General features: G+C 35.6%; 1 protein-coding gene across 1 annotated transcript in view; it reads right to left on the reverse strand.

The window, feature by feature from the left end:
- The window catches only part of LOC105470850 (osteocrin), a 60,638-nt gene that overhangs the window by 9,296 nt on the left and 37,120 nt on the right, over window positions 1-14,222 (reverse strand). The window contains exon 4 of the mRNA XM_011723107.3: window positions 7,039-7,135. Within this exon, the coding sequence (XP_011721409.1) occupies window positions 7,051-7,135 (85 nt within the window). The 3' untranslated portion in view covers window positions 7,039-7,050. The remainder of the gene's footprint in view (window positions 1-7,038; window positions 7,136-14,222) is intronic.

Here is a 14,222-nt window from a genome sequence, read left to right on the forward strand (position 1 = left end):
TTAAAAATTGTAAGAGATTATAAAACTGATTGAAATTGTATGGATTTGTTTATAAACTTGTATTAAAATTAGCTTTAGCATTAATAATACATGAATACAAAGGTAAAATTTGGTTTTCTCCTTTGAATAATCTTTTAATGTAGTATTAATAAGAGGTAGTAAAAATTTTATTTACTTTTTGAGTAAGCTGCAAAAAAAAAAAAAAAAAAAGAAGGGGAGAGGGGGAGAGACGGATTCAGTTTGCCTCATGCTGTCCTTATTAGACCTTATGATTGTTTAAGAAACTGAGTCTCCTCTCTATGCTTTTTGAAATCTCTGAATTATTATTTTAGCTAAATGAATGTCTTATTTTACAGAGACCTGTGATCTTATTTTGTGATATCAAGTATTTTAAACTTTTGATGTTTGATAAACTTTCCAAAATCAAAATTCAAATGCTAAATTCAGTCTTTTTTACCTCAAACTACCTTTTGGAATATTAGAGCCCGTGGAAGTCCAATAAAAACATATACAGTTTATTTGGCATGTTCAAATCATACAGGAAGCATTGTCAAGTCTGAAATGTGTTTTACTTTGCAATATATTTATATAAATGTGGTATTAAGATGTGTTCTAAAATTGTATGAGATTCCTAAAATTCTGATATGTTTTAGCATATGTTATCAGTAGTATTTCATTATAATTATTATGTTAAATTGTTGTATGCTATAGAAATAACTGATTTTTCTTGTCAATTTTCTTTAACCATGCCAGTCTAAGACTTTTGTCATATACAGACAATCATTATTTTACTCTGACTCTTCTTAAAAGGTGGTTTATAATCAGCTATAATCCAAAATTTGCTTCTTTATGGAAATTCATGGAAAGTACTTTTATAAGTACTCTTAAGTACAGGTTTCTAATAACTTTGGAGATTATACAATTTGATTAGGTAAAAATCCCAAAATTTTTAGGACTTTAATTAAAAAGCTGATGCATTCATGACAACTGGTAACCCAACATCAAGCAGAGCAAGAGTTAATTACATTGGTTAAAAGTAATAGAAAACTGAAATCATTTTAATGACTTTTTTTGTTTGAAACATTGCTGATTATTTTTCTTTTTTTTTTTTTTCAGAGTTAAAACACTTTTTTAGGGCTGTTTATATCTTACAACAGATTGAGTAAAGCATACTTTTGTGAACAAAATTTGAAGCATATTTCTACCTGCCTTCTTCAGAATTTAGAAACTATTTGTGAGCATTTTTAGTTTATAGGAATATAATGTTTTGTATAAGTTCAGGAAGAATATGTTTCTTTTTTAACAGTACACAATTTCAGACACTGGTTATTTCATCAAGGGTTTGAGCGGAGTGGTATATTTTCAGAAATGTCCAGACTACTTTGAGGAATTGAGTTTGACTTTATAGAGCCAATAAAAAGCCTCTTGGAAAGGCTTGCCTGATACCTTGCCTGTGTGATTTCTTTACAAAGTTCCTGACCTGTGGTAAGTGAAGCAGCATTCCGGTCCTCTGGGTTGCAGACCAGCAAGTGTCTGTTGTCTGTTAGGAACTGGGCCACATAGCAGGAGGCGAGCAGTGGGCAAGTGAGCATTACCACGTGAGCTCCACCTTCTGTCAGATCCGCAGTGGCATTAGATTCTCATAAGAACACGAATCCTATTGTGAACTGTTCAGGCAAGGGATCTAGGTTGCGTGTTCCTTATGAGAGGCTGACTAATGCCTGATGATCTGAGGAGGAGCAGCTTCATCCCAAAACCATTTCCCCCCCATCCCCGGTCCTTGGAAAAATTGTCTTCCAGGAAACCAGTCCCCGGTGCCGAAAAGGCTGGGGACTGCTTAAGTAAAGAATGTCACTTTCTGACAGGCCCAGGAATCTCAAGTTATTTTGGGACCCTGAGAAGAGAGAAATTCACCCAATTCATACAGGCATGTACAAGCACAAATAAATCTTTGATTTGGTTAACCTCAAGAAGCTTTTGAAAGTCTTATCTGAGATTCCTTATAAGGAAAGTCTCAGTAAAGCCAATTTCAAAAGACGTTATATGGCCAATCACATTTTTGCTGTACTTTATGCAAATAATCAGACCAAGTATAATATATAATATGACTGAAACTTATTTTGCAAATAAATAAGGACTATGACTTGTCTTTGGTAGAAATGGGGAAGTGGAGAAAGAAAAATTATCTTTCAAAACAAAACTATACAGACACCTGTTGTTAGATTCTAGCCTGATTCATTGTTTTTGAGTTTTTATTATTTGCCTATAGTTTGGACTGAATCTTGAATTCTTTCTTGGCTACAAGTCTCCTAGCTAAGGTTTTTATTTTTTTTCTTCCATTTTTTTCTGACCTGAAATCTCTAGAAATTAAAACTGTGCTTTTCATAAAGCCCTGCAGACTGAAGTTAGACAACTTAAATTTTGAGATAAATAACAGCCACTTTACATGTAAACAACCTTCATGCCTGTTGATGTAGACTTCTCAAAGTTCACTTGAACCACAATTCAGAAGAATCTGTCATATTGCCATTGCATTCTGAAGATGCCTCAGAGACTCTAAAAAAATTAGTCTATAGACCGCTCTAGACATTTTTTAACCTTTGTTGTTTTTTTTTCTATTTCCTTAGAAATACTTGATACCTAGTGTAGGGTATACTAGGTATAATACTTCTTATTAAAGATCTGTTTGTCTGCATCACCTATAGAGGCCTAGTCCACCCTCAGTGTCACCTTCTGGAATGGGACACAGCGATTTAACTGAACCGATCTATTCTCAGGACTAAGAGACTGACTAAACAAGACGTGAGATAATATATTTAAATTTACTTTTTTCTGTTTATCCCAATTTGTCTTTCCATTTTTTGTTTATTTCTATCTAACAACCTCTATTCCAAATCTCTCCAAAGCTATTAGTTTGGCTTTTAATATGTGAAATGCTTTTTAAGTTTCAAAGTGGGGATTGAAGTAAATAAAAAATATTTTACTCCAAAATATATTTCTTTAACATATTCTGAAGTGATCCCGAAAATGTGTCTTTCGTGGAGGAAATTTGCATCTGTAGATCTGTAGAGAATTTGCATTAATGTAGCCAGCCCTTCCCTTGTCCAGATCTAGGAAAGATTAACTGAGAGTTTGATACCTTTAAAGGACTGAAAATCAACATTCACCATCTAAATTCTCTGAGGGCTGCTGCTGATGAGGTTTCATGAACATAACAAGTCCACCTTTGCTAGCCAAGCCTCTTCCATTCTCTCTCCCATCACCTGCCTTGGAACGATTGATAAAACCTGGTTGTGGCCATGCTCTGAGTCTGCATTCTCTCTGTAACCTTAAGATGTTACATAAGCATCTGTACCTCCAGGGAGACTAGAGGTCTTCATTCTGAAGGTTCCCATGTGTAAATGTTAAATAAATTTGTGTGATTTTTCTCGTATTTATCAATCAGCCTCATGTCAGTGGCTGTTAGCAAAGCTCCAGGGGGCATTTGGCCCCTATACTAGGCAGCTGTGTCTAGACTTGACCTCAAATCAAGCAAAGCTTCCATAATTAGGTAGCAGTTTTACTTTTAACGTGAAGTGTTAACGTGAAACCCAGAAGATGAAAACCCACAAATAAACCTGCTCCAAAAGTAAATCCATCAACCTGCGCAGAAGTGAAACAAAGATGTCTGTAAAGTGTGAGATACCATTTCTGTTCGTCTTAGAAATGTAGAGCCAATGAATGTACCATTCAACAATGAAAACTTAGCACCACGAAGACCTTTTGGGTCATGAAGAGAATGTCGGCCTCTAAGTCCAAAGACCTGGACCCCAGATTTTGCTCTGCCCAAGAGTATATAAAATTTGAGACAAGTTAATTTCCTCTTGCAAGCTCCAATTTCCTGAATTGTTTTAAAAAATGGGGTTGGACTAAATGAAACTTTATGTTTTTGAACCTCTTAGCTGTATAACTGTGTGAACAGTATTTAATGACTTTTAAGTTGCTATCTATTAAATGATACACTTTAGTACACCCCCTGTTTAACTCAAAGGAATATTGCGACAGTAGGTAAAAATATCAAAAGTAACTTTGAAAATTTGATTGGAAATTAGAAATATATTATCATCTCATGTCTTTTGTTATTCATAAATTACATAACATGAGGAAGTAAACAAATGTCTGAGAGAATCTTGGTGACAGTGATGGAAAAGAAATAGAAACATAATGGTTGAAGAGGTGAACCCACAATGATTGATGAACGGGAAAGGGAAAATTTATGGTAAGTTCTTTTCTAAATCGATTCTTTTGTGATATTCTCACCTTGCAATTTTAATATAAGAACAGTGATTGTCAAGATGCTCAACAAAGTTTGCTGAGAAAAGGACATAACAGGGCTGGGTGCAGTGGCTCACGCCTGTAATCCCAGCACTTTGGGAGGCCTAGGTGGGCGGATCACGAGGTTAGGAGGTCGAGACCATCCTGGCTAGCAGGGTGAAACCCCGTCTCTACTAAAAATACAAAAAATTAGCCGAGCGTGGTGGCGGCGCCTGTAGTCCCAGCTACTCGGGAGGCTGAGGCAGGAGAATGGCGTGAACCCGGGAGGCGGAGCTTGCAGTGAGCTGAGATCCGGCCACTGCACTCCAGCCTGGGCGACAGAGCGAGACTACGTCTCAAAAAAAAAAAGAAAAGAAAAGAAAAGAAATGGACACAACATACAAATTGATTGGATTTCACTCAACAGTGATTCAGGAAGCACTGTATTCAACTCTCTTCATAGTTTAGTAGCTAGCTGAAATTTCTACGGTCTCAGTCTTCATACAAACATTCAAGGCCGGGCCCAGTGACTCACGCCTATAATCTCAGCACTTTGGGAGGTGGAGGCGGGAGAATCACAAGGTCAGGAGATCCAGACCATCCTGCCCAACACGGTGAAACCCCGTCTCTACTAAAAATATATTTTTAAAAAAGTAGCCGGGCGTGTTGGCGGGCATCTGTAGTCCCAGATACTCGGGAGGCTGAGGCAGGAGAATCGCTTGAACCCGGGAGGGGGAGGATGCAGTGAGCCGAGATTGAGCCACTGCACTTCACCCTGACCAAAGAGTGAGACTCGGTCTCAAAAAAAAAAAAAAAAAAAAAAATTCGTGTGAAAATGAGTTCCCCATATAATTTATCATAACTTGTTGTGGTTGAACTAAAAAATGTTGAGATGGGTGATAATCAAGGGTGGTAAAGGCATATGTGGAAACCAATCAAACTTGATTAATTTTACCTCATTGTCATAATGTTCTCAGAACATCAAGAAACTGGAGGACTCAAAGAGTTACTTGGTTTTTAAATAGCAATTAGCTAGTTTCCACTCAAATATAATGTGGCAATTTTTAACAACCTTGCAGAGTGACCATACTTGGTATATCTCTAGATATGAAGAAATAATGTTCAATCTATTTTGAAGATGATGCTGATTAAAAGGCAGTGTTCTTGGCAGGATTCAGGAAGTTCTCTTGTATCTCCAGGCATTCATTAACCGCAGAGGTTCATTAAACAACTGCATGATAAAGAAATTTATTTTGACTGAGTGATTCTGAGAATGAGAGAGTTGAGATAAAATACTGACTATTTATTGTGGTTTTAGAGCATGAGGAGGAGGGAAAAAATGGGGGGATTTAAATTAAGAGAAGATCAGGGCTAATGTGATACTTTTGGGGCCTCTAAATTATTGTTCTAAGGATTATTTCGAGAGAAGCAGAAGGCAGAATTCCCTCTTCTCTGGCCTCAGATTGTTAAAGCAGTTCCAGTTTGTCTTATTTTTAGGGAGCGGGGATGCACCTTCTATAAGCCCTATTGGAAGAAAACATATTGCTAAGATTTCACCTTCAAAAAATATTTATTTAGTGTTTAAAGGATATGTATGATTAAATGCTGTGTTTAACATATCCACTCAGGATGTAATCTTTCTGGATTTTAATTCTATGTGTAGCATTTATACTCTATGTGGCACTGTAAATTAATATTTCTAAGCCTTCCATTTATTTGTATAATAATAATATTAGCTAATACTTATTAAGAAATTAACATGTCAGGTACTATTATAAGTGCTTAATATGTATCTATTTAATCCTCAGGACAATGCTATATGGTAGAAATTATTATTCTAATTTAATGAAGGAATGTTTCAGAATTTAAATAAGTTCCCATAGCTAACAAATATTGATAGATGACCTGGAATTTGAACCCATAAAGCCTGATCTCTTTAGCTGGCAACTTTAACCCTTATACATCAATACGTCTCAAGATATTGGAGATAGTGATAGTATTGCTTTATGAAATAAAATGATTAAGTGAAGCAATGCACATAAAGTGCCAAGTATAAGGCCTGGAACAGTAAAATTTTAGAACTGTAATATCAACTATCACTTGCATGTATTGTGTATCCAATATATTGTAAGCCCACTACAAGCATCTAATTTAATCTTCATAATACCTCTACATTATTACTGAAATGTACAAGCTGTAGAAAAATAAACTATCTTAACAGGAACAAGCTAATGAATGAATGAAAGAATCAGGATTTGGCTAAAGCATTTTGATTCCATAGCTAATGCTCTTTCTGCTGTGCATTTTCTCTCCTATGCTCCACGTTATCATAATTCTAATAACGTACTTATTGAAAACAAAATGATGTGTATCACTTGAATGTGTCTTCTTCATAACACAGGGATTGTTATACATTTATGAAGGAGATTTAATATATTGACTAGGATTTTAACCCTTATCTGCATATTAATATTCAATGGTTAATTACATAGGAGTCTGAAAACAACTAAATCATTAATTTTGGAGAGTAAAGCAGAACTAGCACATTCTTTTGCTTTTTAACTATCATTTAAGTGATTTAACATTAATATACTATACTAATTGAATACATAGATGATTGAAAAAGTGAATTGATAAGCTAGGAAATCAAAAAGGGAACTTATAAGCAAGAATAGATTGATTACTCCATTGTGAAATGTTAATCAAATGCCTGCATATATTGTTACTTATTCAAATTGTACTCACAATTGGAATCAATTAGCCTCTGGAATTTGAAAGCCGGTTTCTACCAATCCGATCCATGGGGATACCAAATCGCCTTTTTGGATGATCTACTACTTTCCTGAAACAAACCAAGGAGGACATTGTTAAGCTAAAGTGCAAGTTATTGATCATTATTTTTGTTCTTTTATTTTATGGAGATCTGGGGGCTTTCTTTGGGAGTTGGAATAAACATGATAGTTCTCACTCACCAGTACCCACTATATGCCAGACACTATCTCATATTTTCAACATCTGTGGGAGTAGATATTACTAGATATTATTAGCTCCATTTTACATATGAGGAAACTGAGGCTTAGAGAAGTTAACTTATCCAAATTCAAATAGACCAAACCAAAAGCCAGGTCTTATCAGCATACTAATCTGCCAACTAAGTGCTTTAGTTTGAGAAAATCCTTTCCCCCTTCAAATTGTATTTTCCTGTTATTTGGTGAAGATTAAACTGGAACAGTAGTTTTTCACAAACTTTGCTTCAGAATGGCTCATCTAAAGAAGGATGATGGTGGGAGAGGAAAGAGTATGATACTAAGACTGAATGTAGAGGTAAATGTGCCTCTCATGTCTTCCCTTAGACTTCACCCAGAGAAGCTTTGTATGTGGTAGTCGACATTTGCTTATATTCTCTTTGTTAAATACTGTTTGAAATAAATTAAACATCTTCATTATTAAAGCGAAGTATAAAAAATCCACACAGTACTACCAAAGGTCTAATATAACTTCCAGCTTATATTTTCTATAAATTACCCCTTTAAAAATAAGACGCATTTTAGAAACTTTTCAATTTGATTTGCTAATATTGTCATCACTTAGTTCTATCAAGCCAAAATCCTAACAAGAGAGGATCCAGAACTTTTGTTGTATAGCCTTCACTGGCCGTGGGAATTAAGACCAGTGTGAATCTTTATGAAGAAAGAGACAGCGGGGAGAGTCTAAGAAGCCTATGTAAATCAGTGATTTATCTCATAGAAAAGGTAACTGGCTTATAATAGTGTTAGGCTTACTGTTGACAAAATATACATGCAGAAAAGAGGGCAGAAAGGAGGGCATATTATAAAAGTATTAGACATGTACAGATTTTAAGTGTAGTAAATTCCCAGACCAAGAAACAGAACATTACCAGCAGACAAACACTTTTGTAATGAGAAATACACTTAAAAGGCTCTTCTCCCACCAAATGTAAGGAATTCTGCTGGAGTGCAGTGATGTGATCATGGCTTACTGCAGCCTCAAACTCCAGGGCTCAAGTGATCCTCTCACTTCAACCTCCTGAGTAGCTGGGACTATAAGTGTGTGCCACCATGTCTGATTAATTGTTTTGAATTCTTTGTAGAAATGGGAGTCTTGCCATGTTGCCCAGGCTCATCTCAAACTCCTGGGCACAAGGGATCCTTCATCTTGGCATCCTGAACTGCTGGAATTAAAGGTGTGAGCCACCGTGCCTGACCTGCTTCCATTTTTTGACCAATAGTGATATACTTCATTGCTTGAAAATCTCAGTGATGTAGGACATAGTATCTCACAAGGAAACTTAATTTTCAGGAGTTTAAACAGTCAAGAAAATATTTGCTTCAGAACATTTTCAATAACTTTTTTAGTTCTTCTGTAATTCCTAGTATCATATTATTAAACTATGCTTATTTACCAATAATTACTTTATACTAGTTTAAACACTAAACATGAATGAAAACCTCAATGCCTTGGAGGCTTTTCTTATTATGATTTAATTGTTTTTTCTATTATAATTTACTGTGTATCTGCTATGTATAAGGTTCTTTTTGCGGCTGTTCATCGGTGGAAGAAATGAGTCAGAAATAGCCTTTTCCCTCAAAAACCTATAACTGACTACTCTCAGACTGATGATGATTTAATGTAAATAGTAGAGGAAAATAATTATGCCAATTTTTTTCCTTAACTACATGGTCATATCAGTGCTCCTGATATTACTATGAAGTAAATAACTTAGTAAAGGTCTTGGAGGCCAGGCCGAGTGGCTCATGCCTATAATCCCAGCCTTGTGTGCATAGCACCAAGCACAGAATCTGGCACAGAGAAAGTATTAAGTAAATATTAATTGTCTTTAAGTACATTATTTTAATTAGAATTAATCAATGTTTATAGATATTTTTAATGTACAAGGTACAACAGTAAAAATCTCTCATGTGTTTCATACTTTCCAAGATTTTTTTTTCCCCCTGAGTCAGAGTCTCATGCTGTCACCCAGGTTTGAGGGCAGTGGCACGATCTTGGCTCACTGCAACCTCAGCCTCCTGGATTCAAGCGATTCTCATGCCTCAGCCTCCCAAGTAGCTGGGATTACAGGAGCGTGCCACCACGCCCTGCTAATTTTTGTATTTTTAGTAGAGACAGGGTTTCATCATGTTGGCCAGGCTGATCTCAAACTCCTGACCTCAGGTGATCCACCCAGCTTGGCCTCCCAAAGTGCTGGGATTACCGGCCTGAGCCACCACACCCAGCCTACTAGTTCTTGAAAGCAAATGGGGATCTTGGTCCTGCCACTGTAAGGAACTGAATTCTGCCAACAACGTGAAGGAGAGGAAGTGAAAAACCAATCCTCCCAGGTGTTTGAAGGACTTGTGAGAAAGGGAAGGAAACAGCAGCTGGGGAAAGCAGTCACATGATACCTGCACTGATTCCCCAAACTCCTTTTAGAAATAGACGTTGTCAGGAAAAAAATAATACATTTACTTTTTTTTTTTTTTTTTTCTCTGAGACAGAGTTTCGCTCTTGTTGCCCAGGCTGGAGTGCAATGGCGCAATCTCGGTTCACTGCAACCTCTGCCTCCCGCGTTCAACCGATTCTCCTGCCTCAGCCTCCCGAGTAGCTAGGATTACAGGCACCTGCCACCACGCCCAGCTAATTTCTTGTATTTTTAGAAGAGATGGGGTTTCACTATGTTAGCCAGGCTGGTCTTGAACTCCTGACCTCAGGTGATCCACCCACCTTGGCCTCCCAAAGTCCTGGGATTACAGGTGTGAGCCACCACGCCTGGCCCCTTTTACTCTTTTAGAGATACATATGATTAAAACAACATCCTTTGGTCTCTCCTACCAAAATTTATTTTCTCAAAAATGAACCTAAATAAGTGAAAACGTGTTTTTCTTTTTTGCTTTACTGCAGTTGATCTTTCCCTGCTCAATCAAATAAGACGCAGCTACGGTATAGTGGAAAGCAAAATAAATTCTGTTTTACTTCCTTTCTTTCCCTTTTCCCCATTCTCTCCTCACCTTCTTTCCCCCAGATTTGATCCAAAATGTATTAGAAACCAGGAGATGGAGGATTTGGGTTCTACTTGATTCTTTTACTTACTGATAGTATGACCCTCTGCAAGTCTGTTATTCTAAGCTACTCTTTCCTTTTTGATAACATTCAGATAATACTTGCTATGCCCGTCTTCTGGAGCTGTTTATTCACTTAACAAACTTATTTGTTAAGTGATATTTGAATGTTTCATGCACTACCATGTGTTACACGGACTTAACCATGTGTTATGTGTTGTTCTCTGCATTGGTGTTACGATGGTGAACAAGACAAAGGTTACCTTTCAGGGTTCACATTTTGCATTGAAAAGAGCTAATGAGGTAACACATGTAAAAACATTTCCTGCATTTCAACTGATACTAATTTTTCCTGCCAGGCTAGTCCAGTGGTTTTCAATTTGTAATTATTTCTGTAGATAAAAAGCTTTATAAAAGACAGCAATATCTGAAAAGTAAAGAATTGTCCCGGTAAAAAAGTATCCCTCTTACTCCATATATAGTGGCCACTGACAGACCTTCCAGAAACACTGTAGGTTCCTCAAAGCGAGTTTAAGTGAAAACTACTGGTCAACTGGATAAAATAGTAACTCATGGTTTTACTCTAGCAATAAATTCATAATTACTTCGATTCATCTTATCAAGTTGGAGATTGGTTGTAAATGCTTACAGATATCTGGAAATCAAATAAGAAAAATAAATACAACAAATATACATATATAAATCAATTCACTTTTAAATTTTTAGTACTAATACAAAATAAAAATAATTTTCATAAAGCACATAATCAGAAACTGTAACAGCCTGGTGAAATACTTTCTATACAATCTATTTCCATCAGAAGTGAGACAGCAAGCTAGTAGTAATTTTAACATTTTTGCTGATATGAAATATCTATGTATATATAACGGTACTATATTCTAAAACACATTCACTGGCATGAATATAGTGGATGAAAAATTAACGTTAGCTAGAAAATCTAATCTTAAAACCAAAAGGCAAAGTCGTACTTTTTGACTATCTAGTCCCTCTTGTGACAAAATGGTGGTATGACATGGCTTATATGATATATGCATTTAAAACAACCCACGTTTTCCATTCTGAAATATTCTGTAAGTAAAGTAGTTTAAGGATATAGAATATTTATCAAACTAATATGATGAAAATGATTAGATTGTTTATTTTAAATGCAACTTTAATTTTCACATGAAAATCTAAACTTCCTATGTGAAACAAGATTTTCTTTAACATTTATAGTCTTGGATAACTCCATTTCTAAAGGTATTTTACATTCTAAAAACCAGCAGTTGGAAAAATTGCATTTAAACTTTTTATTGAGAATCACTTCACACATAACAGAGTCTATACATGTATCTGTGTTCAATTTAAAGAGAGTAAAAATAGCCCTACTCCCAGCAGCAGCATAAGAGAGAGAGCATTACCAGTACTTGAGTAATTCCGGTATTCCTCCTCCCAAACTGCAACTGTTGCATGGCTCAGTCCCAGAGTAATCTATAGACTAAATTTTGGTCTAATAATTCCCTTGATTTTCCTCATAATCTCAGAATCTATATGTATTCTTCAAAAATCTGTTGTTTACTTGACAGTTCCAGAATTTCACTTAAAAGGAATTGAGTACTACAAACAACGTACATCATTGTGACTCTAGTTAATAACGTTGATATTAACATGCTAATAATGTAAATATTAATTATTATGTTGTTAATGAGGTTAATAATAATCTATACTTGAAATTTGCTAAGAGCAGATCTCAAGTGTTCTCACCAAAACAAAAAACGAAAAACGGTCACTGTCAGGTGATAGATATGTGATTGTGGTATCATTTCACAATGTGTACATGTAGCAAAACATCATGCTGTACACCCTAAATATATACAGTTTATATGTCAATCATAGCTCCATCAAGCTGGGACAAAAATTATGTATGAATTCTTCTCTACTTCTTTCAGCAAATATTATGTGTTTTGAGATTTTTCCAAGCTGACATGTGGAGCTGTAGTTCCTTTGTTTTACTGCTATGTAATATTTCTTTTCTTTTCTTTTTTTTTTTTTTTTTTTTTTGAGACGGAGTCTTGCTCTGTCACCCAGGCTAGAGTTCAGTGGCGCGATCTCGGCTCACTGCCAGCTCCACTTCCCAGGTTCACGCCATTCTCCTGCCTCAGCCTCCTGAGTAGCTGGGACTACAGGCGCCTGCCACAGGCCTGGCTAATTTTTTAGTAGAGATGGGGTTTCACCGTGTTAGTCAGGATGGTCTCCATCTCCCGACCTTGTGATCCGCCCATCTTGTCCTCCCAAAGTAATGGGATTACGGGCTTGAGCCACTGCACCCAGCCACTGCTGTATAATATTTCATTGCATGAATACACAACCATTTGTTTATCCATCCTACTGTAGATGGAAATTCGAGGTTTTTCCTCTATTTGTTGTTGTTATGTACTGTTCGGCTGTACATGCCTTTGGTGTTCATGTAAGGATTCCTCTACTGTATATTCCCAGTAGTAGAAATGACAGCTATGCCTATACTTAATTTTATTCCATAGTGTCATATTATTTTTCAAAGTTATTGTATGAATTTACGAACCCAAGAGCAGTGTATGATAGTTCCTATCATTTCAAATTTATGCCAATCCTTGTGTTCTGGGATTTTTAATTTTGCTAGCCTAATGCTTTGGTAATCATATATCATTGTGGTTTTAATTTACTTTCCCTGAATATTAGTGATGTTGCTCAGCTTTTCATTTGTTTATTGGCCACTTGGATTTCTTCTTTTGAAAGTGCCTGTTTGAATCTGCTTCCTGTTTTTCTATTTTTTTTTCTTTTCTTTTAAACATTTATCTGTAGGAGGGCTTTGAATACTCTGAATATTAGACTTTGAGAGTTATAAATTTCAAATATCTTCTCCCATCTGTGATTCATCTTCTTTATTGTGATTTTTTAAAAAATATTTGATGTTGTTTTAAAACATCAATATTTTTGCATCTCATGTAATAAATCACCTCTACCCTAATATTATGAAGATATTCTCCTATGTCATAAAATATTTTTGTAGGTTTGCCTCTCACATTTCAGTTTTTAATACGTTGAAATTAATTTGTGCAAGGCACAGTGGCTCATATCTGTACTATTAGCTACTTGGGAGATTGAGGAGGGAGTATCCCTTGAGTCCAGAAGTTCAGATCAGATTGAGCAATATAGCGAGACCCCATCTCAAAACAAAACAAACAAGAACAAATTTAATTTGTATTTATGGGGTGAGTGAAAATCATGTTTCTTTTTAAAAAATCTATATTCATGCCTAATGATTCAGAAATTTTAGATTCAGCTTGTCAAGTTCCATAGAATATCCTATCGCTATTCTGACTAGAATTGTATTAAATCCAGGTATAATTCATTTAGGGGGGAATTGAAATCGTTATGATATTGATTCTTACTATCCAAGATCATTTATTTAGAGTGTTTTTAACATCTTCAAATAAATTGTTAAAATTTTCTCCAGAGACCTTTTTGTTGTTGTAAGTGGCATCATTTAAGAATATATGTTGTAGGCATTTTTAACAGTGTCCCTTACTTGGTTAAAAAAAGTTTCCCTGTATTATTAATTTACTAGTGATTTCAATCATAGGTGGGGGTTTAGCTTTACTGAATGCTTTTTCTGAATCTATAGAGATGATGTGATTTATATCTTCAATTTGTTAACTCCACTAATTGATTTTCAAAGTAAATTAAGCTTATATTGTATTTTTGTGATAAACAATATGATAATGGCATTTTTTTAAATACGTTGCTGGATTTGTTTTGCTATTTTTTTGGTAGGAATTTTCTATCTGTAGTCATTAATGAGGCTGTCCTACA

The sequence above is a fragment of the Macaca nemestrina genome, chromosome 2, assembly GCF_043159975.1.
Source record: "Macaca nemestrina isolate mMacNem1 chromosome 2, mMacNem.hap1, whole genome shotgun sequence".
Lineage (NCBI taxonomy): Eukaryota > Metazoa > Chordata > Mammalia > Primates > Cercopithecidae > Macaca > Macaca nemestrina.